This window comes from Salvia miltiorrhiza, chromosome 1 (assembly GCF_028751815.1).
Source record: "Salvia miltiorrhiza cultivar Shanhuang (shh) chromosome 1, IMPLAD_Smil_shh, whole genome shotgun sequence".
Classification (NCBI taxonomy): domain Eukaryota; kingdom Viridiplantae; phylum Streptophyta; class Magnoliopsida; order Lamiales; family Lamiaceae; genus Salvia; species Salvia miltiorrhiza.
Window position 1 is genome coordinate 74,292,759 of NC_080387.1, and position 27,595 is coordinate 74,320,353.

Here is a 27,595-nt window from a genome sequence, read left to right on the forward strand (position 1 = left end):
TCTAGTTGGAACATATTCTGTTAAGCCTCAAAACATTACCTCAAAACATTTATCGGATTCTGTTAAGCCTATAAATCGTTGGTTTGTATTTGTTGCTTAATTTATAAATAATGTTCTATACATTTTTTCTTTTGGCTCTTGTTTTTTTAATTAATTTAATCAATTACAAAATATCTTACTTCTTATGTCGAGAGCATATTGCAGGAGTCTCTTGTTTAATTAAGTAATCAAATAGTAATACAATAATAATTACTCAAAACGAAAACACATCTTAAACAGAAGGGTTGCGATATCATGTGGCATCTAATGTCCGTATTCGTATTCAAACCTTGTGACCTATTAAAGACGGAGTTAATATATTAAGTTAATAGTTTTTTAATGTCATACTCTTTTTTCTTAGAGAATTACTAATAGTCAAAATTTATTTTAGCTTGCAATATAAATGGCATCAGCTAGGCTTCTTGTTTGTGCACAAAATTACAATTAGCACTCTGCATTTTCATTATGGGGAGAGTTTCCCCATTTTTCCTACTCATATTGTTTTCTTGTCTTAGCCTCATCAAATCAAAAGTGATGAATATTCACTTCTTGCCTTCAAATCCCTCATCACTTAATTTAGATCCTCACAAACTATACCTATTATAAAAGAGCCTTATTTTATAAAATTTTGATTTGCCTACTGTATCCGTCATATATACTTAATATAAAGTTAATTATGTAATTTAATATATTATACATATAATAAATCTAAAAATAACATTCAACATAATTATTCTTATATTCCAAAATAATAATTATAATAATAAATTTGTAAAATAATAAATTTGAATTTAAATCTATATAATATATGAATTTAGAATGCTAAGTTGATGAGTTCATCAATTTTTTCATCAATACATATTAAATCATTAATTAGTCATGTAACGTTATTGAAGAAAAATAACTAACTAATTAAATAAGAATATGAAACAATAATTTGACTGCAATTTTAATTACTTGATTCTTCTAGTTGAGTTTGAGCTAATTTATGGGATGTAAATCATTGATAAATAAAGCTGTATAATGAAAATTGATTCATAATTTAATTTAAGGAAATAAATAATTTGTTATTAAGGAAAGATATAAGATTGAAATTTGAATTGTACATTCCTTAATTATCTCAAAGGATGATTACGTAAATTAATTCCATAATTTATGGAAATTTATAGAATGACAAAAATATTCAATTATGTGCGCACATATTATGTGAATTGAGCATTTCCCTAATAAAATTGCTAAAAGTAATTATAAACACGTGGATGGAGAATAGCAATACCTCAAAGTTAATATATAGCAAAATAGAGGGCGTGACACCTTTCTGACCCTTTTATTCAAACCCAGACCAATACCTGAAATTTAATAGCAAAACAGAGGGTGTGAGCACATAAATATTCAAAGAGTAATCATGCACTCTTGTGATATATGTGGAAGTTGTTGTAGCAACCCACAATGAACCTACACACACCCACACACATTGGAGCAACACATCCCTCGTTTTTATTTCTTGTGAAACTATTTGACCAAAACAGAATATTTTATAGCATCAAATTTGAATTAAGGGGAGTGTTTACTTTGTATCCTCAATTATCGAGTTTAAAATTATTTCAGGCCATTATCTTAGGGCGATTTGCAAAAATAGGCCACTATTTTTCGGACTTGCAAAAATATGCTAATTATTTTAGTTTTTGGTATTTTTAGGCCACATGTGTACCCAATCAGGCTATTTTGGGCCACATTTTGACCCAAAAAAGTGGCCTATAAATGCTGAATTGAGCTCAAATGTGGCCTAAAAATGCCAAAAACTAAAATAATTGGCCTATTTTTGCAAGTCCGTAAAATAATGGCCTATTTTTGCAAATCGCCCTAAGATAATGGTCTGAAATAATTTTAAACTCAGATTTATCTAATCCCACACTTTCAATGGGATAAGAATATGCAAAACTAGTTTAAATGATAAAATTAATCAGGGGCCTTAGAATATGCCAAAATTTCAATCCATAAAAAACAAGGGATTAACCTTATTATTTTTATCTATTATGAGCCCCATTTCAAAGTAATCGCTCCCTAAGTCTATTATGAGCTGTCCCCAAGGGGACACCAAGCGGTGCGGCCTCTTGTGTGTGAACAGTGAGGTCTCGGGTTCAAACCCCACCGCTCCCCCTCCCCAACCCCCCAAGTCAAAAAAAAAAAAAAAGTCTATTATGAGCTAGTGTGATTTAAAATGAAATCTCATAGCTAATTTGAAGTATATGTTAAGTAGGACATAAATTGATGAGTAATTGCAAGACTAACCTCGTAAACTTGATAGTAGTGGGTTTCTCGTCAAAAGAAGAAGAGGCAGTAACATCAAAAAGAGTAGGTTGAGTCGGTTGTAACTGCCTGACACAAGTCAAAGCTATTGGATTGCAATTCACTAATTCAATCGTTCCCCTCCCCGAACGAGACGACCAGTGGATCTCTTCTAGTTTGTAGCAATGTTTCATGCTTAGGCTGACAAGATAAGGGAAGCTTCCAGATCTTGGTTTCCATTGCACCAAATCACTGTCTTCAATTAGAAGAAACAAAAGTCTTAAAAAACTTCCCTCTTCCCACTTCGAACCCCGAAAGGTAGGCTCGCAATTTGAGCACTTCAAGATTTGGCAAAGAGCCAATCACACTCATGTATTTCCAAGAAAGACCCATGCCACTCAAATGTAACTTTTGCAATGCATGTGGCAACATCATCAATGAACTACGAAACACATAATCGTAGTTAACCACAGGATTTATGATACTATATTTCAGTATCTCCAAACTTTTAAGTGTTGAAACACAACCAAAGCAACTTAAAAGGTCGTTATGATCATCATAAGGCGTTAGCTCGATCTGAACTTCTAATTTCCTTACAAAAGGAACTTTTTTGGAGAGCTCCAAGATATTACAAATGTCGGCATTTACACCTACAAGTGTTGAGAGTTTTTCCAAAGAAACAGAATGACATGGAGCTACAAGACTCTTCCCCAATATCTCAATATGCTCTAACTCTCGCATATCCCATATTTGTACGGGTACATATGATGGAGAACCACAAATGCTAATGTTGTTATGTGGATGAATAATCAAGACTCGAAGATTGAAAAGTTTGGATATGGTTGTAGGGAGTTCTCCGTTGCAAGTTAGAGCAAGGTACTTTAGTAGGACTAGTGTCAGAATTTCTGCTGGGAAAGTGTACAAACGTAGATTAAAAGCATCTAGTTTCCCAAGCAACTTGAAATCGTCACTTACTGGGATTGGATATCGGTGGTATGGACCAAAGAAAAGAAGAGAACGTGCAAAGGATGCACATTTCAATCTCACGGAGTTGCAAAAGTCTTTGATGCTAAATAAAAGGTTATTTTCAAGACACAAGCAACGCTGACCTTTTACACCATCTTCTAAGACTTGAACAAGCTTTTTGATAACATGATAAAACTTGTTCTTCCGAGCTTCTCCTCTACACACATGACGCCATGAAGAATGAAGGCGACAGGTTTTAAACGCAATGGCATAACTAATATTCCAAGTCCTTGAGTTGGATAAAGCAAGATTCCTAAGATTACAAAGCTCCTCCAAATATTCCGAGATAGATTCCTCCAAAGATTGTTCTGTCTTAATGCTATGAAACCAGCCCTCAGTATCCAACATATTCATGAACTTAGAAAAGGGGATGTCATAATCCGGAGGAAAGACTCCCATATACAGAAAAGGCATTTTAAGATATTGAAGTAAGTAGTCGTAGCTTGGAAAAAGTACCTTCGATATCTCATTATATGCATCGGTGAAGACTGAATTTCGCAATTCTGCTACGTCCTCCCAATATTTCGGATCTATGTTATGGGCTTTTGATAGGATGCTAGCCACTGTGACTATCATGAGAGGAAGACCTTCACAGTTCTTGACAATTTTGTTAGCGGCTTTATCAAGTTGAAAAGGGCAACTCTTCTCACCAAACACCTTCTCGCATAGCAGCTCCTTACCTTCGTCCTCCTTCAAAAACCGCACTAACATTATAGAAAAAGGATTAATCATTGCAAGAATTACGTTTCGATCTCGAGTAGTAACCAAGATATGAAATGATCCATTATCAATGTTCCTGAAGCATCGTTTCAAGGAATCCAATATCTGTTCCTCCCACACATCATCGAGCACAATGAGACATTTCATTCCCTCCGATCTTTCTTTCAAGTAGGCACCTAATTCATGATCTCCTTGTGTGATTCCATACATTTGAGCTAGAATGTCTCGTGAAACATCGTCGAATTGAGATTTTCTGCCCACAGTAACCCATATGCGATGCTCAAAATGGCTAATGATTTCAGGATCTTCAAAAACTGCCTCAGCCAGAGCTGTCTTCCCAACGCCTGCAGTTCCAACAAGTGCGGCGAAGAAACATTGCTTGGAAGTTGCCGTAAGACTCCATTTTAGATGTTGGAATTGATCCGATAATCCAATCATCTTGGACTTGGTCCCACTTCTTGAGGAAATAGATTCGACCTCGTCGTCATCTTCATCTTCAGGCATATTGTCTACTTCATAAATGTATTCCTCTTCCATTTCCTCGAGCCTCTCGATGAAGGAAGGAATATGATGTTGTAGGAATTGCAGATCAATGGTGAATCTGATTTTCTCACCGCCAACATCATCTTCATCTACTTGGTCTGCAGGAAACTGTGAAAGAATATGTTGGTAGACAAGTGATTCCAATATATCCTCGAATTCCCAAATCAACTCTTTGATTCTTTCATCCAAAGCATTCACCTTCTTCCTGCTCCTGCTCCTGCTCTTGCTCGTGCTGTCCAATCTTTCAAGAATTTCTTGCAATGGATTCAACTCCTCGTAGGCGACTTGTATGATATTTGGAGAGGGATCAACGAGGCTAAAATGAGAAGAATGGAGAATATAATCAATTGTATTCCTCAGAGAATTCACTGCACCATAAGCCGTCATTCCTCTCTGGTTGCCTGTAAAAATTAGAATAAATTTTAAATCATAACTACTCAATTATAATATTCTTGAAAATAATGAAAATGGACATACTATGAAGAATTTAAGGTGGGATTTGGAGTGAGCAAGAAGAAGAGTAGATGAAAGCAGAACAACTTCTCTTCTCCTCTCTTAGATGGAATCTTAGCTTCTTGTCTTGATTTTCAATTGCAAGAAATCATTTGACTCAATCTTGCCGCCATTGCCATTTACAGAGTTTGGTGGAAATTAGATAATTTGCTACTTAATTTCACAAGCACTAGTTTATGATATTTTTGTATATGGTGATGAAATGGGAAATTCCAAAATTTTAGCCCACATATTATTTTTTATCTTTGCATGTGATTGGTTGGTGTATATTATTGTAGATTGGATTTGGATGAGAAAAGTCATATACAACTTAAGACATTCTGCTTCACTAGAAAATTCTAGGGGCAACTCGGATAAGCAGACTTCATTGACTGTATATTTTATTATGGTGTTTTTATATTTTTGAAGCACATAATAATAATAATAATAATAATAATAATAATAATATATAACTTTGAGTTCTTAATTATACAGTTTATAAACTGCTTAAAACACATTGCAATTAATTCAAATTTAAAAAGACCTAAATCTATCAGAGAACAAATTCGAACATTCTAATTGCAATAAGAAACAGTCATATATGACATTTACACACATTAATAACAATTAAAAACCCTCAAAAAAGAGGAAAGAAATAACTCAAGGGGAAAAATAGAGTTACCAGCTGTGACAAAACGGCGGTTGTGAGCGCAGCCGCAGAGCTGCTTCTTCTTCTTCTTTGGGCTGAGAAAAGGTTATGTTTGAGTTCGGGTTTCTGAATTATAGTAAAACTGCGTCGTTTTTTGAAAAAAACAATAAAACTACGTCGTCGTTTTCTGTAAGCACAACATCCACGACTTTTTAAACAATAAAATTGCGTCGTTCTCGCTTAACACAATCTCAGGATAAAAGTTCTTATTTAATTCAATCAATTCAGTAAAAAAATTTAAATATTCAATATTTCTTGTATAAATTAATCTGATTTGTAACAGAATTATAGTATGTACCTATGTTTTTCTTCTTCATGGGCCGCTGATGTGGGCCTCGCTCTCTTTTTAATTTTTCGGACTTCGGCCTGCTTTGTTGCAGCTCTTTTTTTTATTTAGGAGATTAAATTGTTAACTGAATTTTGTAAACAAATTAAAAATGCATTTAAGAAGCTTGACTGGCGTGGACCACACCACTTTTCCCCTTCCCCTCAAAAGTAAATTTCTTAATACAATTTCTATTCATTCTTGCTCATGTATTCAATAATATTTGTATGCTTTATTTGATGAATGCTATTGTACCCCCAAATTGTGGGCCGAGTAGGGGCAGGCCTCATTAAAAACCTCGAGACAAAACGAGGAAAAGAGTGCCCTAAGTTTGTTCACCAACACACTACCAACTAAGCAGACAACACGTGGAAAAACACTCACAAATGCAACAGAAATGCAAACTCAACATGAATAAATGAATGAAAAAAGTTTTGAGAGATGAAGAAATGAATGTGGAAGTGAGGCTACTCAATACTGTGGGTTGATCCGCACTCCCTTTGCGGCTACGAATTTAATAATGATCCGACGAGATTTCACCTGATGATTTTAATAAATTTTTAGTAAGGAAAACGGGTCAAGTCTTGAAAATAATTATTTGAAATTAAACATCATGACCGAGCGAAATTAACATGTATAAAAATAAATAAAAAAATTGATCGGGCGACGACACGAATTTTAAGGAAAAATTGTAAAGTGTATTGATAATAGAGAAAAAAATGTTATAGTTATTATTTTAAGTTGTGAAAATGTGTTATAATTAATATTGAGAATGGTTACATAAAAATTGACAGAAAGTTTGGGGAAATAAGCAAATATTGCATTGTATTAATATTGTATTGACCATCATCAATTTATCCGAACTAAAAATAACCTAAAACAAAGAGAATACCTGATTGTGTGTTCTCTTATGATGGAACACAAAAATTTAGGTACAATCTGGTGTACCGTACAATCGGGTTGACCTGTACCGATAATACTGTTATTCATACAATTCGGGTCAGAATACGGATTCAAATCAGGGTGCGGGTTAGGATCTAAGTGTGAGTATAACCCGACTGTATCCAAGACCATCTCTCGATGGAAAATGGTGTAATACATATATATTTCCCTCCCTTTTCCATTCTTTTTATACGTTTTCTTTGTTGGAAAATTTTTTCCTCGAGCAGGAGGAAAAATTTTCACAGGTAGTTCATTTTCCCATCTTTTCACTCAATCTATGATAATACTATCACAAGTTATAGGTGTGATAATATTTTTTTATATTTTTGAACAATTTTTTTTATGTTATATACTTTTAAGATCTTTCAATTTTATTATAAAAACTTATACAATTTAACTCATCTCTCTATATTTCTCCTTCTCTCAATTTCTTTTCTCTCTCTCCTCTCTCTCTTCATAATATTTTGCCACCAAATTAGAGACATGAGACAAAAAAAAGTGAAAACCACTAAAATATGATAAAATTTTCCTATATTTTCTTTTCTCTTATTTTTTACTGATAAATTTATTACCAAAAGAATAAAGCTTAAATGGAGAAACAGCATAAAAGAAACAATGCAGGCCGAAATCTGAATAATAAAAGAAAGAGAAGCAAGGCCTAGAAAAAGGCCCATCACTGAGGGCCCAGCAATGTAGCCCAACATTACCAATACGAAGGCCCAACACAATTCCGACCAACACCCTGCAAATCCCAATCTACTGACTGATTTTGGTAAGAAGAATTTAGGGGGAAATTGTCAGCAGCACATGAGATATTTATAAGATATTTTGAGAGTTTATAATTTGTCAAAATATTTGAATAATTGAGCTTGTTACAAACTAGAGAAAGAATTGTGAGCTAGGGAGAGAATCTTAGCTAGAGAAAGAAAATTGACAAAAAAAAAATGTATTGGAAGGAGGATATATGATAGAAATAAACAAATTATATTAGATTGTTTTTGTAAAATGATTGTTGTTGTAAAAAAGATTATAAAAGAATAAATTAAGGTTTATCTGAACTTATTTATATAAATCACTGGAGCTTATATTTACAATTTATAAGTTGTCACGAGTTTATAATCCAGAAGTTGTAAAACAAATTATATTTACATTTCCGGAGCCCAACCCCGAGCGCACCCAGAAGTTGTAAAAAGCCCCCGAAAAAGCTCCAGCAACAACCACCAATCGCTCCCAAAAATAACAATGAGAGCAAAAATAAGAACGGGAGCAAAGACCCCAAATGACGGGATGGGCGCCGGCTGAACGCCGGCAGAAGCTGCCCAAGCGGAGACCGCCTAAGAAACGTGCACAAACCCCTCTTCGATCATAGACGACTAAGTAATCCTTTATCATTTATGTAAACAAAACTAGTATACGCTCATTCGTGCGATGCACGATGGACATCGAAATTAAGAGGTATTCAGATTAAAAAGTTTAAGGAGGTTGGTATATTTTAAATAAAAATATCCTTAAATTTTATGAAAAATATTTTAATACACATTCTTCATAAAATAGGGGATTCAAATATTATATGAAAATTTATTCGCATGCCTAGTTTATAAATGGATTGGTTATTGTGAAAATTATGTTTTTCGTAAGAATGTGAGAATACTGTATTGAATTTATAAAGTTAATGTATTTAAAAATATATATATTACCAAAAAAATTATTGTTAAATTAAATAAATATAAATCATATGTTCAATTTTACTTTTTTTTACAGGAAAAATAAATTACAAATCTATGAATTTATCTTTTTTTTTCTATTAGATTAAAGAATTCTAAAATAAACCAATATAAACTCCTACACCAAGTTGGATTTAAAAAAAATATATTATAATTAAAACTCATGTAAAACTCAATTTTATATCATTAAATTTTATATTTTTATATATAACCAATACGAAATAATCTATTGAAGCAATCCAAACATATGACAAAACATATGAAAATAATTAAATGCACTATGGTCCTTATCTCTCTACACTAATAACAAAAAAAAACCTATAAGTATAACGCAAAAAGAAATTATGAAAAACTCATGCAAGTTTAAAACATGAATATAGTGAAAAAATAAAATAAAAACTTGAAATAAAAGAGTAATAAAAATAATTGCAGTCTTGCATAATAAAATGTACATAATTTTCATGATTTCATAAAATATTTTATGCAAATAACAAAAAAGATGAAAAACTAACTTCATTTATAAAATAAGAGAGAGAAAGAGATTAATTTAAAAAAAATTAATTTGAATATATCTTCTTTTTACTTTAAAGTTTTTTTATATACTATTATAAATTAAATTAAAGCTCATGTCATGATATTTAATTCATATCGTATTAAATTTTTTAATTAATTTAAATGTATAAATTTTAGGGAAAATAAAAATTCTAAATGTAAAAAAAAAAATAAAGAAAAGAAAACAAAAATTGAAAACTTGCAAAGAAAAAGAAAAAGGAAAGAAGAGGGAGAGAGAGAGAAAGAGTGAGTGACGGGTAGTTGGTTAGAAGTGAGAGAAATTGGTTAAATTTAGAGAAAATGGGAGAGAGAAAATTTGGCGGTAAAAAGTTACCGTTATACTGATCTTTTATATTATATATAGATAAGATACTCATCAAAGCTGCATAAACACCAGCAAACACAAACTAAAAGAGGTAAGTTATTTCTGTAGGTCAAACAGCAGAATGGTTAATGCCTAAACCCAAAGATCTTGCGTTCGAATCCACCTTAGTGCGGTAAACCCCATGAAACCAACAGCAAAAGTACGATAAACGAGTCGAGCTCATATAAGCACAGACCCAAGCTCAGAACAACTCCAACTCGGAAGAAATCTTCATCAACATCTGCATCACGAGCTGAAAAATTACTCAATTCTTTTTATATCTAAACTATCATCCAAAACAAACACATGAAATTCTTTAGGTGTATCATGAAATTCTCATACTAAGATGGGCACAAATTCAATTGCTCAAAAAAAAGTGATGGACAAAATTCACAGAACCAGAAACAGAATGTGATTCAAAAATATCCACTCATTTGATTATTATCATAATTGATACTCCCTCCGTCCCATGAAGCAAGACCAAGTTTCCTTTTTGGTCTGTCCCACGAAGCAAGACCAGTTTCTAAAAGTAGCAAAAAATTTACTATTTATTCACTTTTTCACCAACCACGCTTAACACACAAAATATCAATTTCTTAATTCCCGTGCTGAAAAGAACTTGGTCTTGCTTCATGGGACGGAGGGAGTAGTTAATTAAACCTAATGACGACATGTGATACCAAAACAAAGCTACTACAGTTTTCATTCCATACATAATTCAGTCAGAGCTTATGATCCTCAACACAATCCAAAATAAGTCACAATTCTTAATATGGTGTCTCACCTTTCCATGTCTCTTCTTTAGACCCATACCTGAAAATTTATAGATAGTATAGTGTGTGAGACTATATAAATATTCACAGGATGATCACGCAATATTAACGTGAAATATATATTAAGAGTAGGACATGAATTGATGGGCAGTTGCGAGACTAACCTCGTAAACATGATAGTAATGGGTTTCTCGTCAAAAGAATAAGTGGCGGTAACATCAACCCAAGTCATTGGACACGGTTGTAATAGCTCAGCACAATTCAAAGCTTTAGGATTCCAGTTCACTAACTCAATATTTCCTCCGCATGTACAATGAGACAGCCAGTGGATCTCTTCTAGTTTGTAGCAATGTTTCATGCTTAGGTGTCTAAGCTCAGGGAAGCTTCCAGAACTTGGTTTCCATTGCACCAAATCACTGTCTTCAATTAGAAGAAACTCAAGTTTCTGAAAACTTCTATCTCGCGCTTCCCACTTTGAACCCAGAAAGGCGTAGGCTCGCAATTTGAGCACTTTAAGATATGGCAAAGAGCCAATTACATCCATGTATTCCCAAGGAAAACCCATGCCACTCAAGTGTAACTTTCTCAATCCACTTGGAAACATCATCGATGAACTAGGAAACGCGTAATCGTACTTAACCACAGGATTTGTGATGCCACATTTCAGTGTCTTCAAACTTTCAAGTGTTGAAACACAACCAAAGCAATTGATAAGGTCATCATGCTCGTCGTAAGGGGTTAGCTCGATTTGAACTCCAAATTTCCTTATGCAAGGAACTTTTCTGGAAAGCTCCAGGATAGTACAAGTGTTGGCATGAACACCTACAAGTGTTGAGAGAATTTCCAAACAAGCAGAATGAGATGGAGCTACAAGGCTCTTCCCCAATATCTCAATATGCTCTAACTCTTTCATATCCCATATTTGTATTGGTACAGACGATGGAGCTCTACAAATTCTAATGTTGCTATGCGGATGGACAATCAAGACACGAAGGTTGAAAAGTTTGGATATGGTTGTTGGGAGTTCTCCGTTGCAAGTTACAGCAAGGTACTTTAGTAGGACTAGTGTCAGAATCTTTGTAGGGAAAGTGTACAAACGCTGATTAAGAACATCTAGTTTTCCAAGCAACTTGAAATCATCCCCTACTGGGATTGGATATTGGTGGTATGGACCATAAAAAAGGAGAGAACGTGCAGAGGATGCACAGTTCAATCTCACCGAGGTGCAAAATTCTTTGATGCCAAATAAAAGGTTATTTTCAAGACACAAGCAACGCTGACCTTCTACATCATCTTCTAAGCCATCAACAAGCTTTTTAAAGACATGATAAAACTTGTTCTTCTGAGCCTCTCCTCTACACACGTACCGCCACGAGGAGTGAAGCCGGCAAGTTTTAATCTTGGGAATGGCATAACTAATATGCCCAGTACTATGGTTGGATAAAGCAAGATTCCTAGTACAAAGCTCGTCCAAACATTCCCAGACAGAACCTCTATGAAACCAGCCCTCAGTAGAAAGCATATTAGTGATCTTGGAAAGAGGGATGTCATAATCTGGAGGGAAGACTCCCAGATACAGAAAAGGCATTTTAAGATATTGAGGTAAGTAGTCGTAACTTGGGAAAAGTACCTTTGATATCTCATTATATGCATCAGTGAAGACTGAATTCCTCATTTCTGCTACATCGTCCCAGTATTTTGGGTCTGTATTATGGGATTTTGATAGGATGTCAGCCACTGTGACTATCGTGAGAGGAAGACCTTCACATTTCTTGGCAATTTTGGTAACGGCTTTGTCGAGTTGAAAAGGGCATTCCTTTTCACCAAACACCTTCTCGCATAGTAGCTCCTTACTTTCTTCTTCATTCAAAAACGGCACGAATATCGTATAAAGGAAAGACCTCGAGAAAAATACGTTACTGTCTCGAGTTGTAACCAAGATATGAATTGATGCATCAAGCATGTTCGATAAGGAAATCATCAAGGACTTCAATGTCTGCCCCTCCCATACATCATCGAGCACAACGAGGCATTTCTTTCCTTGTGTGATTCCAGACATTTGAGTTAGAATGCTTCTTAAAACATCATCGGATTGAGATTTTCTGCCTACAGTGACCCATGCGCGATGCTCAAAATGGCCCAAGATATCTGGATCGTCAAAAAGTGTCTCAGCAAGAGCAGTCTTCCCAATGCCTGCAGTTCCAACAACTGCGAAGATATAATGCTCATACTCATTTTTCATAACTTGCTCTTTGAGGTGTTGAAATGTATTCGATAATCCAATCATCTTGGGCTTGTTCCCACTTCTTGTGGAAATGGATTCATCCTCGTCGTCGTCTTCAGGCATATTGTCTACTTCGTAAACGTATTCCTCCTCCATTTCCTTGAGCCTCTCCATCAAGGAAGTAACATGAGATTCATTCATTATTCTTGCCATGTTGAAGTTTCTTACAATCTGTGGCTGTGAGGGAAGAGATTCCAATAAGCCTTGGAATCCACATGCTCCCTCTTTCATAATTCCTTCATCTTCTACTTGTGAAAGAATCTGTTGATAGAGAAGGGATTCCAATATGTCCTCGAATTCCCAAATCAAGTATTTGATTCTTCCATCCAAAGCATTCACCTTCTTCCTGCTCTTGCTTGTGCTTGTGCTGTCCAATTTTTCCAGAATATCTTGCAATGGAGAATGTAAGATGTATGGAGAGGACCCCACAAGGCTAGAATGAGAAGAATGGAGAATGTAATCAAGTGTATTCCTCAGCGAATTCACTGCACCGTATGCCGTCATTCCTCTCTGGTTGTGGCGGCGGCGGCGGCCACAAATTAGAATAAATTAAATCATAGCTGCTGAGTTATAAAATTCTTGAAAATCAAAGCAGAACAACTTCTCTTTTTCTCTCTTAGCTTCTTGTCTTGATTTTCAATTGCAAGAAATGACTCCACTCAATCTTGCAGCCATTGCCATTTACAGAGTTTGGTGGAAATCAGATAATGTGCCATTAATTTCACACCTACTACTTTATGATTTTTGTAGATGCATGGTTATGAAATGGGAAATTTCAATATTTGGGCCACTTGCTATTAATTTTCTTGTTTCCTTTGCATGTGATTGATTGGTGTGTCATTAAAACATATATTAATGTAGATTGGATTGGAGTGAGAAAAGTCATACTCCCTCCGTCGACGTCCCGGTCCAATAGTCCCATTTTATTTGGGCACGGAGATTAAGAAACTTGCTTTTTGAGTGTAAAAGTGAGTAAAGGAGTGGGACGTCCCGAAAAGGAAAATGAGACTATTGGAGTGGGACGGAGAGAGTACATCTTAAAGTCAGTCTGCTCCACTAGAAATTAAAATTCTACAGGCGACTCAGATAAGCAGACTTCCTTAATTAACTTCATATTTTATTATGGTGATTTTATATTTTTGAAGCACATAATATGTTAATATTCCAATATTGGCCCACATGCAATTTTCTTGTTTCCTTTGGATGTGATTGGTGGTGTATCATTTCAAAATATTTTTGTGGGTTGGATTGGAATGAGAAAAGCCACACAATTGAGACAATTTTGCTTCACTAAAAAATTATATGGGTGGCATAAGTGGTACTTCCTTAATTTATGTTTTAGTTCGATGTTATGGTGTTTACATATTTTTGAAGCATGTATATATGATTACAAGTTCATCATATTAGTGAGAGAGAGAGATGTTAATCAAGTATCCCAAGCTGTTTTAAATTTGAATATTTACATTAGATTTTTGTTTCAAGTTAAATATTTTGGTACTAGTGTTAGACTATGTTTATCGATAACCTATCTTAACCCAACTTTTTAATAAAAAAATTATATCTCACTCTTCCACATACTGTCATACACACCTATAACTCTACAATTTGTATACTTTATTTATCAATAACTCATTCCAACTTAAATATTTCTCTTTTACTTCTTTCGTCCACGTAAAATAGTTTTTTTTTTTTTTTTTTTTTTTCATTTTGAGATGTCCACAAAAATTAGTCCTTTTATATTTTTAGAAACTATTAATCACATGGTGAGCTCTATTCTCCACTCACAATACAATTAATTATCATTATAAACACTACTTTTAAAGTGAGACATTTTCTCCACTCACAACACAAATACTATTTTTATTAAAACTTGTATCGTCCCTAAGTATGACTATTTTTTATGGACGAAGAGGGTATTATTTATCATGATAATTTTTAATTGTAAAATACCAAATGCCATTTTACTAGTATTTGATTGAAAAAGGTGAGTGGCAAGGTTGGTCTGCAAGATGCAGGCTCAACGGGTTAATTATCCTATCATTGAATATTTCATAATTTTTTTGGTTAATTTTTTTGTCGTATTCTATGACGCATCACCATTATTTGTTAATGAACATAGTCTCATGCCACCAAGCCAAGCTCTTGGATGAGGTTATAAGCTTTTTAAAATAATTTATAAGCTCTAAGAGCTCATTTCTTTATAAGCAGCACTCATTTTACAAAAATAACTATAATTTTTTATTTTCATTATATATCATTATAATTTCATCTCTTTTTGATTCTCTCTCTAATAAAATTTTTCTTTCTCTAACTAAAAGTTCTAGCTCTTTCTAACTTATAAGCTCAATTATCAAAACACTCTAACAATTTATAAGCTCCAAGAGCTTATAATTAATATCTTTAAAATAAGCTTAGTCAAACACCCTCTAAGTATGACATGATTGACTCTATGAATCCTAATTACCGGGTTCGAGTCCACCATCATACGTACCGTCTTTCAATTTCTTTAATAATAATAATAATAAAGTTCGATCAACACTTTACGAATACCCAAAATAACCAGGAATCTAGGATGTTCAAACATATTACAGATGATGAAATAGATCAAGACAAAATCACTTCTACCACCTGCCTCTGCCCTTCTAGTTCACATCCTGCAAAATTTACAGATTTTTGGAGTGATTACTAATCTTCTGATAGCATAAAAGTGTTTATGCAGTCGCATCCTCCATAAACCGAATAATAAAACGAGTAAAGTTATAAACACGAAGATGGAGAACATGAAATCTCACCTTTCCGACTTTGTTATATATCCTCATTCCTCATCCTGAAAATTGATGACAAATCAATATAGTGTGTGTCAACATACATGAAATCTCATAATTAACTTGAAATATATATATATATATATATAGGGGCGCGCTCCAGTGAGACCCCCTATATTTCGTGTAACATGAGTACAATGAATAAGACATATAATACTAATGAACAAAACGTATATCTAATGAACAAGATGTATATACTGATGAAAAATAAAATTTAAAAAATTCGTAATGAATAAGACATATATACTGATGAACAGAGCCGTATATACCGATGAACAATGTAGTATATACTGATGAATAACAAAATTTAAAATATTCTGCTCCCTCTAGGATTCGAACCATGAGAAAAAAAATCACTCTCCAGATACAATATCAGCCATAGGATTGATAAAATAAACGCACCAGATCGTACCCTAGATCTCATTAAAATTAGGGGGTCTCATTGGAGCGGCCCCCTATATATAGGGTAGGGTTAATATATATAAAAACCCCTCTTAAGATGAAAACTAGGAACCAATTTAAATCCATTGATTTAAATAAAATAGAGGGCTGAGATTAAACTACAGATGCACAGTTTCGATTGCATAGATGCACAGTTTCAATTGCATAGATGCACAATTTCGATTTGCTTGAGTATTTTGCATTGTTGGTTTCAATTGCAGAAATTGCATATTTTTTAAGTGCACAGTAAAATATAATAGATGCACAATTTCTTTTGTTGACTAAATCCTAACCATTAAATCTAATATTTAAAAGGTCAAGATTAGGTTCCTAATTCTCATTTTAACATAGGTTTTTATTAGAACCTCCTCCTATATATATATATATGAACTATAAAATGGCCTTTTAAAACTTTTAAAGATAAAAGTTAATTAGCCACTAACATAAAAAAAGAGATCGATAGATTTGGTTGTAAATTATAATCGACCATATTATTTCCTCTGAAAATAAATGACGGCGAATTATGAAGAAAATCATAAAGAATGTAATGATGCTTTAATTAGTCAATGATAGTAATTAATGTTCACATGCATATTAATTGCCGTGACACGTCAGACTTTGTTTATAGTTATAGATATGGAAAATCATAAAAATAATTTTAGAGGGTTTATTTGTGTCTATTATATCATCCCTAATGGTTTCTCTATCCACTTCATTTTGGAACAAGCATCAAACATTAGATTCTGACGAAAGATTTTTGGTTGGAACATGATCGTATTTTATGTTTATTTTTTCCATTATATATATTGGTTTTATGTTGGTCAAGATTTGGTTGTATGTGTAAACAATTTTTTTGTATAAAGAATTCATAAGTAAACGCTCCTTTTTTCTTTTCTTTTTTTTCCTTTGGAACTTAATAAAAAAAAAAAATTATAGGAATTTTTTTTTAAATAATTTATGTGTGAAATGATTAATTGACGAGTAATATATACTTTACAACAAATTAATTGCGTGAAAAACTATTGCTAATCTTTTGTTGCCACGCCACATCCCTCTGCAGCCCTTTTTCTCTATCGTCGACGCCACCTTCTCCATCGTTGTCATAACCACCTCTCTCCGTCGTCACCTCTTGCATCTTTATTGTTACTGTAAAAATTGTTTTTCATTTATTATTAATGTGTTTGATTGGTCTCTTTTCTTTGTTATATGGCTTTTGGTAACTTAATTGGGCTAATCATTATTGAAATTACTTAATTTTTTGTTTATCACTGAAGAAGAAGATTGCATTTTGCATTTTTGTGTAGCAATGTGTTTGATGGGACTCTGTTTTGTGTAATTAGTCAGCGCATACATGCTCTTTTTTTTGTTGTTATTAGCTGGTAACGAAGCTATCAAAATCTTGAGGGAAACGAATCCAAAATAGGCAAAGGGGTTATTCTGCTTCATCTTTGGATAGGTCAACAAGTTTCAGAGATGGAATTGAGGATAGGAACTTTGCTTCTGGGAAGGCAAATACACAAATTTTCGACAAATTTTGGTTTTTTCCACAACCTTTTAATTTGAAAAAGAAAAAAAAAAACCTTCCTTTGATTTTTTCAAACTTCTCCCACGTCCACGGTGACTTTTTTCGATGAATTTAAAGCTGAGGTGACATAATAATGCCAGGGTGTCGTCACTGTGGATCAAAAATGAAAACAACGTCGTACAGGCTTTGTAAATACAAATTTGAAGAACTTTTAATGCGGAAAATCATAAAGTAAATAATTTTGCTCATTTTTTTAGAAATTAATTTTGCTCACTTAAAACCAATTTCAAAATAGATAAACTATCAAATAAAATACGCAAATAAACCTTGAATTTAAAAGCATCAAGCCATGACATAAACATAATATAATAATATTATAACTTAACTTGATAAATCGAATATGATATGAAAATAGTTTAAAATGCATGCAAAACTTATTCTAAACAAAATATGAGATATTGCATTAAATTCAAAGGGGCAACATTTTTCAAAATATGACTTGAGATGCCATTCGACCCTCCACTGCATCTCCAACTTCAATTACCTGAAATATTTGTAAAGTATGGGATGAGCATGCACAGTATACTCAGTGTGGGATATCATGCAATAATTGTCCAAGTTAATAAAACGATAACACATACGATATTAACATTTATAACATTTACTCGCACGGTGGCATACCAAGGACCTTTCCGTCCTGGACCTATTCAACGGGCCCCTGGCTATTATGGTTGCAACCTTAACTTTTACATTTAAATCGTATTGTGGCATACCAAAGACCTTTCCAGCCTGGACCCATTCAACGGGCCCCTAACGATATATAATTTAACTCGTATACGGTAAACACATAATATTAAAATGACCACAACATGTATTAAAATAAAATCTCACACTGAAAATTTTGTACTTGATTAATAACTTGAGTAATTCACATCAACAGTTACGTTCTAGTCACGCCGTACCTAGTCAGATAAATTCAGATAATAGATGTAATCAAGCTTTTTTTTAAGATAATTTAAATAATTTTAAGAATTGTTCTATAGCACTAACCCAATGTCATGAGCCTAATAAATAAATAAAATACTAAAATATGTATACTTTCTTCTTGTGGAACTTAGCTCAAATTTTTTAGGGTTAATGGTTGAAAATACCCTTTTTCATAGATAAAACCTAAAATGTACCCACCTATTTTAAAACATACAAAATGTACCCACTTTGGACAACTTTGCCCTTTAGCTATTTCCACCCTTTGTTTTGCTATTTCCAAGAATTCTCTTTAATTCATTATATGCATTAAAATTGGGGCTTGAATGGTATATCGGCTGGAAACTTTCCTCGTGCCCGATAGATTACCTGGTAATCTGGGTCTGGACTGTGAGACAATGCCACGTACTTTCAAGTAAATAAACAGTTAAAAGATCCTTGTTTAAAATGGTATCAGAGCGGGTTTTTATAGAGGATTTATATAATTTTTAGTTTATTTTATTATTAACCCATGTGGGAGGAGACTCCATTAAAAGTTTATGGATCCGGACGAGTGTCCGAGATGTGTACACTACAGGAACTCTCTCCAAAATTTGGAGATAGAAATCGGTCACTTTCTTAGTGACCTAAGATGGAACAATCGAGTCCTCATCACCAACCTGAGACGAGGAGGAGATATCGAGCTTATTCGCAATATTATTGCGAGTATCCAGGGCTATCATCGGCAACTGATGATAATGGCCACAGCCAGGGCGACTATTGAACAAAACATGGAGGAGGCCCATCAGTCACACGATTGATGGAACCAAAAGACAAGGCGGGAGTAGCCTTTCCAGGCTACCAAAAGATCGAGCCAAGCTCTTCCGACAATGTCAATTTGCGGGAGATCCAAAAGACGGTGGAATATTATGGCGTCAAGCTATACGATCTACCGATGGAGCTGAGCAGAATATCACTCAAACAAGAGGAAATACTCATCCTCTTGCGTGATATCCAGAAAAGAATGGAGGAAATCGAAAGGCGAAAACCATGTTCCGGAAAAATTCGGAAGCAATGGACCAACGACCCAACAAATTCCCCTATATTTGAGGCAGCACCCAAGGAGTTGCAGCCAAAGGATATAATCCGAATCATGAAAGGCAAATATTATGAATAGCCTGGACAGAATCGGATTGGAAGATCTACAGGAGTTAGCAGAATCTTTTGCTAACCTCAACATGGTTGATCTAAAGATGAACCATGGAGATGAGGTTCCCAAAACCGAGCTTCAAGAAGAAAGTTCGTCAAAAAGGGGTGGGGCTTCAGATGATGCCAGCCATTACCAACGAACCAAAAGACGCAGGCCACAGATGCGGGATACTCCTGTAGGAAAGGCCACACTTGAACCAATCCATCCATATGGATTGATTCTCAACCTTGACGAAGCCAGATTTAAAGATTGGGAGGATCTGATCGACGAATGGGCTTCATCATTAAATATCGTAGTCACCACAATTGAGTACGATAAGAAGGAGTTTGCCAAAATCTTCGAAGCAAGTCTTGCAGGAATGGCAAAACAATACTGGGATAAAATCGAGATCTCAGCAAGGGAAGAGCTGTTTACTAGCACTAAACCTTATGAAATCATTAAGGAGGCTACTAAACAGATAAAAATCCATTTTTTGGGAATGGGTTTTTTCGAAGGAGCTGCAGAGGAGAAACGCAAGAAATATCATCAGGCACTCTACAATCTAAGATTAGTGGTGCTGGAGCCCAAAGCTCTTGATGAATTTCTACGTCTTTATACCCTATATGTTCATATGGGGGTAGTTGATGATACAATCGCCAAGGACCTCTTTTTCACAAAGTTTCCGAGTCCATGGAGGGAGATGCTCATCAACGAGTACGTGTCACCAGGAGAATATCCTCTTGATAGTGCATCAAGAAGGATGTCTTATGTTCACAAGAAGCTGTCCGAATGGTGCCATAAGGCGGCGGACCTGAGGAATCTCAAAAGATTGAGAAAACTCAACAAGAAATCTCCATTGATGTGCGACAACATTGATCTTCCGACAGAGATTGGTGCTGAACTGCTATATCAAAGAAGGAGTAGAAAGAAACATAGGTACCAACCCTATGAAAGAAAGTCCAGAAGGAGTTCTTGGAAGCCAAGAACTATGTGGACCAGACAGAAGGCACGCTCCTACAAGTCAGGCCAACGGAGCGGACCATCAAGAAACCGATTCTCGAATCAAAAGAGAATCCCGGCGAGGAAAACTTTCAGGCGTACTCAAGCCAAAGCAAATGAAAGTTTCAAGGATTGCAACTGCTGGACATGCGGAGCAAAGGGGCATATTTCAACCAACTGCCCAGACAACGAGAAAAAGGAGATGAGAAGATTCGAATCCACACCGGATATCGAAGACGCAATCTTCTACCAGAAATTGATACCCGTGTATCAGTTTGAAGATATATCCTCTGATGAGAGTATATATGAGCAAGAAGAGATCTTTAGTTCTGAAAATTCGGAGATGTCCGATGGATCAACCGGGTACGAGTCAGACTAAAGAAGAGCACGAGATCCACCACACCCAGAAGGAGGATCAGAATGGATTCACAAGCCATTTTCTGATTCCACAAGAAGAGGTGGTGAATAAACTCGTGAAGAAACTCAACAAGGAAATTGGAGAAGTACAAACCTATCAAGGATTCTCTAATGGAAGAATGAATCGAGTTCTTAATAGCTTGATACCATCGAAAAGGAAGCATCATGTCTATTTTGGTGTTACAAACCAAGAAACGGCGCTTCCAATCGAGATTACAAGTAATCAGGTGGAAATCCAGCTGGTTCCGTCCGAGGATATTATGAAGGACCTCCAGAAAATGAAGCCAGAAGTCGCTTGCACGATAAAATGGATTCATATTGGAGCCATTCAGTTGGTGATCAAATCATCCCTTACCCCAGGGACAGACCAACCAATTGATGTCGCACTTTGCGACAAAAGAATCAGAGATACTAGAGCTTCAGTTCTTGGAGCTTTTTCAGGCAATCTCTATGCCAAGAGGATTATAACAGAATTCTACCCACAGATCTCTTATAATCTGCAAGATTCATCCTTCAGCCGGGCCCTGACACTCTATCAGGACTACAAGAAGAAGGAGCTAATGACGGATGGAAATAGGCCATACTCACTGACTTATCAAGTCTCGTATGCCTTATCAAATTCCCATCACACGGAATTATTTCTGGGAAAGAAATTTATTGAAATTCCAGAAATATTCAAAGAAGTTGCCAAGGCGGTCAATCCAAACCGAGTAGGAACTCCTCAGATTGGGGAAATCGACATCGATGTTGGAGACAAGCCGATACTTAGCCATACCCAGAGTCTCAGACTGGGGGAACCAAGGCTATCATTTCAAGGAAATAGGCTAACTTCAGGGCCTATTACAAGAAGTTTCTCTCATTCATATGAGAGAAAGGCGATCCAGGAAACACCAGTTCCGGACATAAGGGTTAAGCTCAAATGTCCCGAAGGATGGAGACAGGTTTCCACAAGAATCGATACAACCAACAAGGAAAACCAGTTTCCTTGCAGTTCGTTGTATTACTTGGCGAATCCAGGAGACAACCGATACATCGGAACTCTGGTGGTTGGAGGTTTTGAAATCCAAACCGAAGGCCAAGCCGGACAAGAAGCAGACGTCCTAATCTTAGGACGAGATTTCCTTGACAAATACAAACCATGGTCATGGAAATCAGGAGGAATGGAGATCACCATTGGACGCCAAAGAGTGATGATCCAATGACCAGCCCATTCTCGATATACATCTCAGTGGGGATGTTATACGAGAAATACAAAGCAGAATATTTTGCTGCTTATGTGGATTCGGGAGCAGGAATCTGCACAGCAAAACGAGGAGTCTTCCCAGCAGAAGTGGAAGAAGATCTACCTCGAATTGCAGGAAGGGATTTCTCCAAAAAGATTTTGCTCTTATCAAAAGGAGTAAAACAGACGGAAATATTGATCGGCGGAGCAGGACGGACACCTTGGTACAAAGTCAAAACTCCACCAATTTATTTCCACGATACCGGAGCAGATATATTATTCGGAAATAATTTTCTGCAAAGTTTCAAGAGGTACATACAAGACAATGAGGCCAGGAGGCTAGTGTTCACAACCAATTGTGACCACAAGATCATTGTGCAAAGGCTCCACGGAGCTTTTCATCGCTCGATGCCAATCAAATTTCGCAGCAAGCGTGGTGATGATGGCAGACTCCGACGACCACAAATGAAGGATCAGCGGAGATTCGGAGAAGTTTTGCTCAAATGCAGAACTGAGGGATTCCCAGATCTCTCCGAGGAGGAAATTCAAATCCTCAAAGTATCCCTGATATCACACAAAGATATCAAGGAAGAAGAACAGGTGTCCATTGCCGACGTCAAAAGAAGGATTCAGAAGTGTTACCACGAGGATCCTTTGGCATGGTGGGACAAGAACCAGCTCAGAGCAACCTTGAAAGTTAAAACTGGAAAGGAGCATGAGTTCGTTAGGTTCAAACCTATCCTAATGAACCCTCGAGATCAACAGGATATGGGAAGTATAATCAAGGAACACCTTGATTTAAAACTTATCGAAGATGGAAGATCACCCTACAGCAGTCCTGGATTTCTGGTGAGAAATCATGGGGAGATCAAGCGAGGAAAACCAAGATTGGTCATTAATTATAAAGGGATTAATGACATTCTTGAGTTTGACGGATATTTCATCCCAAGTAGAGAACACCTTATCGACTGCATCAGAAGTGCAAAGGTATTCTCAAAGTTCGACTGCAAATCAGGTTTCTACCAGATTCGCATGGATGAAGGGAGTAAGAAGTTCACAGCCTTCTCAACTCCACAAGGACATTATGTCTGAAATGTCATGCCAATGGGGTTAGCCAACGCGCCTCAGATATTCCAAAGAAAGATGGATAATCTATTTAAAGATTATGCTTCGTTTATGTTTGTTTATATTGATGACATCCTTATTGCATCAAAAAACATTCATGAACATGTCAGGCATCTGGAGATCTTTGCCGATGTTTGCCAACAAGAAGGACTAGTGCTGTCAGAAAAGAAGGCAGTTATAGCCACCCAGAAGATGGAGTTTCTGGGAATCGAGATCGATGAATCTGGAATCATTCTACAAGATCACATTGTGAAAAAGGTCCAGAATTTTCCAGAAGATCTCAAGGAAAAGAAGCAGCTCCAAAGCTTTCTCGGAGTTGTTAACTTTGCAGGAATGTTCATCAAAAATCTTGCGGAGTACAGGAAAATCTTTAGTCCATTACTAAAGAAGGATGTTCCATTCATCTGGAAGGAAGAACATCGAGAGGGTATGAAGAAGTTGAAAGAGATTTGCAAAAATCTCCCAAAGCTTTCAATACCACAAGACGAGGATGATTTGGTCCTCTACACGGATGCTAGTGATTTCTGGTGGGCAGCAGTGCTTACAAAGATCACCCCATATGGAGAAGAACCTTGCAGATACTGTAGCGGTCTTTTCTCCGACGACGAGGCTGTGCGATGGCACATCAACGAGAAAGAATTCTTTGCAGTGCGAAAGGCTTTTAAAAAATGGCCGCTTTTCTTACTGGCTAAAAAATTCGTTTTGAAAGTTGATAACACTAACGTTAAAGCTTTCTTAACAAAAAAGTTTGAATCTAAACCCGAAAGGGCTAGATTAATTAGATGGCAAGCAGAATGCCAATATTATGATTATGATATTGTCGTTTTGAAATCTGACCAGAATGTTCTTGCAGATTTCCTTACAAGGGATGGAGCTCCCTGAAGTGGAGGCCATCGAGGCAATACAGGCGCAGCTCTTTGAAAGCCTAGAGCTGCTACAACAAGAGTGGCACAGATGTGTGCTGCATACTAAACAAGCAGGAAAGATACAAGCGGCTGACGAAGCCAAAGTATCTAGCCAAATTGATGTCTGTTTCATGAAGATGTTCAATCTTCAGGAAGCAACCGAAAAGCCGCTCTTGCGCGCAGTCCGTGAAAATCGGGCTAAAGCAATGCTTTCCGTACAGGGCGGATTACCTGTAGCAGGGGATTCAAGTACCCCTAGCCCAAGTCCTGAGAGAATGGCTTCACAGCCGGACGCTCGAGGAAAAGATGTTGTTAAGGAGTCAATCCCTGAAGCAACATGTCAACCCTCCACCTCTGGGGTAAAAGAGGGAGAGATCAGCCTTAGGCCCATGACAGGCCAAGTTAAGGTTGATACTAATCTTTTTATTCCTTCTCCTTCTTGGCAGAATTATCAAGACAGGTGGGAAAAACTTCTTACGAGAAGAGGCATTAATCCGGGAAATTGCCGGGTTGATGTTGCAGGAAAATATCCAAGGGTTTGGTTCACTCCAGGAGCCAATCCAAACGATGTTAAGGAATGGTATGAATTTGGGGCATTAGCTTCAGTTTATACCACTTCTCCGGCCTTCACCGAAATCAAGGGTCTACCCAAATGGATCCAGAAATCGGTGTTCGACACATGGGAGAACAACGAGTCCCTCAAAAGGGGAGATGTCCTGGAACTGTATTTCTTCAGTGCAGCTCCAGAACCAGTTGGCAAGGGAGTCTACGAAGCCTTCCATTTCATCAAGCTTCGGAGGCCAGATACAGGAGCTTTGAATCGAATCAAAGTTCCTGGGTTTAATGCCGCAATCGTCTCAACAATCCCGGAGGATCAAATCTCCACGAGACGAGCATGGGGTCTTTGGGTCTGTCTCACAGAGATGGACAAAATGAAGTCCAGGTTCAAGTTCAATCAAAGTTCGGATCTGGGAACGTTCCTGGTCAACACAATGACAGGAACCACAACTCAGTTTGCTGAAAAGTCTTTCGAAGACAAGAGGCAAACAATCTGGAGTAACAGGATAGCGGGGAGCAAAGAAACTCGTCGCAAATTCTGCAATATGGCTCATGTAAGCCATTGGATCGATAGGATCTGCGATCAATGCTCATCGCAGAAGGAGCCAGAATTCGGCAAAGGATTCTTTCCAAAGCCGGATAAAAGAAGATTCCGGTCTGATGAACATGACAAGCATCAGACCCCAAAGGGAAGGACACCTCGGGCACCAAAAAAGTAAGGTGGCCGACAGAACATTGTGAATCATGTGATTCACAGCCAGGATCGCACCCACAAAAGAAACGACAAAAGTGGGTAGAAGAACAGGAGGACCACTTACCAAAAGCTTCAGGACAAAAGTAAGTGGAGAAGAAAGCAGCCGGCCCCTACCAGCATTATCACAAGAAGATAAAAGAAGGGGTCCAGCACCATGTGAGGCCACTAACAAGTGTTGGCAATAATGGCCAACAAAAGAAGGTGGATGTCACAATCAAGCAAGCTGGCCACGAAGGAAGAATCCGAGGCCACCAACCAAGCAATTATAGAGGGGCTCAAACCTCTATATAAACACAAGAGCTGGAGAGAAGAAGGGCATCAGAAAATCACACCCATTTCACACAACACACATCTTCTCTCTAGAAATTATCTTTGTATTTTTTAATTCTGTTTTAAAAGTTTTCAATTTTAGTCTAGTTTCCTTTTATTTTTATGTACACAAGTATTGGCTACTATGAGTAGCTAAAACAAGTTGTCTCCTCCCTTGGGGGATATTTTATGAAATAAAATTAGATTTTATATAAATCCTCTATAAACGCTTTGTTTTTGTCCAACTATTCCGGGTTGAGTAAAAATATTTTCTTTATTTTTCCAACATATTATTTAGTCGGCACTTAGTGAAGGAGAAGGGTTGCAACCATCTCTTGCGAGTGTGTGGTTGGTGCGTGCCGTGGAGGCAGACGAGCCGTAAAACGCAACAAGACCGACTCCTGAAGAAGACCAGTCGACAAAGGTATAATGTTGGTTTAATTTAAGAATTATTTTGAAGTGTTTACGGAAGCATGTTGGGCCTGTTTACTGTTTAAAAACATAAATGATTATAATGAATTTTAGAGAATCATTTGTTCAAAGGTTGAAGTGTATATTGCTCGACGCACTCGACGTGCTCGTTTGTTTGTTGGCGAGCAATATACCAGAATGTGCATAGGGGTATTATTGTCTTGAATGGGTAGATTTTATATGTTTGGTAAAGGGTGGGTACATTTTTGTTTTTGTCTTTGAAAAGGGGTACTTTCCATTTTGCCTCAATTTTTTAACTAATAAAGCATGTTTCAATACTTAAATATATAAAAGTAGATTTGAGCCCATTTATGCCAAAAATCAAGTTCACTATTTAAAGTCCATGAAAAGAAAGTGTTCAGCCCAATTATAGAAGCCCATATTAAATATCCCTAAGCCCAAAACTCATTTCAATTTAGTAGATTGTTAGTTATGCTTTCTTTGTTCAATTTAATTATGTTTTATTTCGATAGCATAGCAAATTTATTAATTCAGTGAGTATAATGAAACACTAGTCTAAAATATGTGACCTAATTGTTTTATTGATTGATACATTTAGATGAATTATTTACATCTCAATCAGAAGAAGCTTTTAGTTTAAGAAGGGATATTCGTGCTTATAATAGAATATTGTCATTTACTTCGTTCAGTATAAAATTGGATAAAGAACTCGCATCTGTAAGACGAAGAGTTTATTCTTTACAAGCACAAGGAATGGTTTATCATGATCTTCCTGAATTGATCCCACAATATACATGTATTTTCAATAATACTTTTACGACACACAAAGTAAGGTTGAGAACCGAATTAACATAAGATGCACGTAGAAATTTTAGAGTTCAACCCGTATGAAAAATTCTTACAAATTAATTTATGTAAGAATTTACTGGTGTTTTTGATAAAATTATTTGAATTTGAATACACTTCCTCGCGTTACCAAGAGCTTATTATTATTATTATTATTATTATTATTATTATTATTATTATTATTACTCAAAATGACTCGAATTCAAATTGCAACAATTGCTCTATTTTCAGGGGGCAATTGCGTAGAGCTTGGTTTTAGATTGCGAAGTGTGAATTACCCTTTATTATATCTTATTCAAAGAT

General features: G+C 36.0%; 3 protein-coding genes across 5 annotated transcripts in view; 1 reads left to right on the top strand and 2 right to left on the bottom strand.

Moving 5' to 3' along the window:
* The window catches only part of LOC131006124 (receptor-like protein 52), a 46,956-nt gene that overhangs the window by 14,968 nt on the left and 4,393 nt on the right, over positions 1-27,595 (top strand). The gene's annotated exons all lie outside the window — the stretch shown is intronic.
* LOC131006135 (disease resistance protein RPP13-like) lies at positions 1,328-5,345 on the bottom strand. Of its 2 annotated transcripts, XR_009095422.1 has the most exons (4): positions 5,095-5,345; positions 3,811-5,018; positions 2,332-2,584; positions 1,328-1,388 (listed from the first exon to the last, which is right to left on the bottom strand). XR_009095422.1 is itself a non-coding variant. In XM_057933302.1 (3 exons), exons 2-3 carry the CDS (start codon positions 5,002-5,004, stop codon positions 1,371-1,373), a joined length of 1,212 nt encoding a protein of 403 aa, XP_057789285.1. In that variant the 5' UTR covers positions 5,005-5,018; positions 5,095-5,345; the 3' UTR covers positions 1,333-1,370. The 2 variants fall into 2 exon arrangements, 1 of the variants encoding a protein (XP_057789285.1); XM_057933302.1 differs by lacking the exon at positions 2,332-2,584 and having other exon boundaries at positions 1,333-1,388.
* LOC131006126 (putative late blight resistance protein homolog R1C-3) lies at positions 9,637-13,610 on the bottom strand. The gene is made up of 3 exons (XM_057933286.1): positions 10,663-13,610; positions 10,510-10,538; positions 9,637-9,966 (listed from the first exon to the last, which is right to left on the bottom strand). Exons 1-3 carry the CDS (start codon positions 13,284-13,286, stop codon positions 9,851-9,853), a joined length of 2,769 nt encoding a protein of 922 aa, XP_057789269.1. The 5' UTR covers positions 13,287-13,610; the 3' UTR covers positions 9,637-9,850.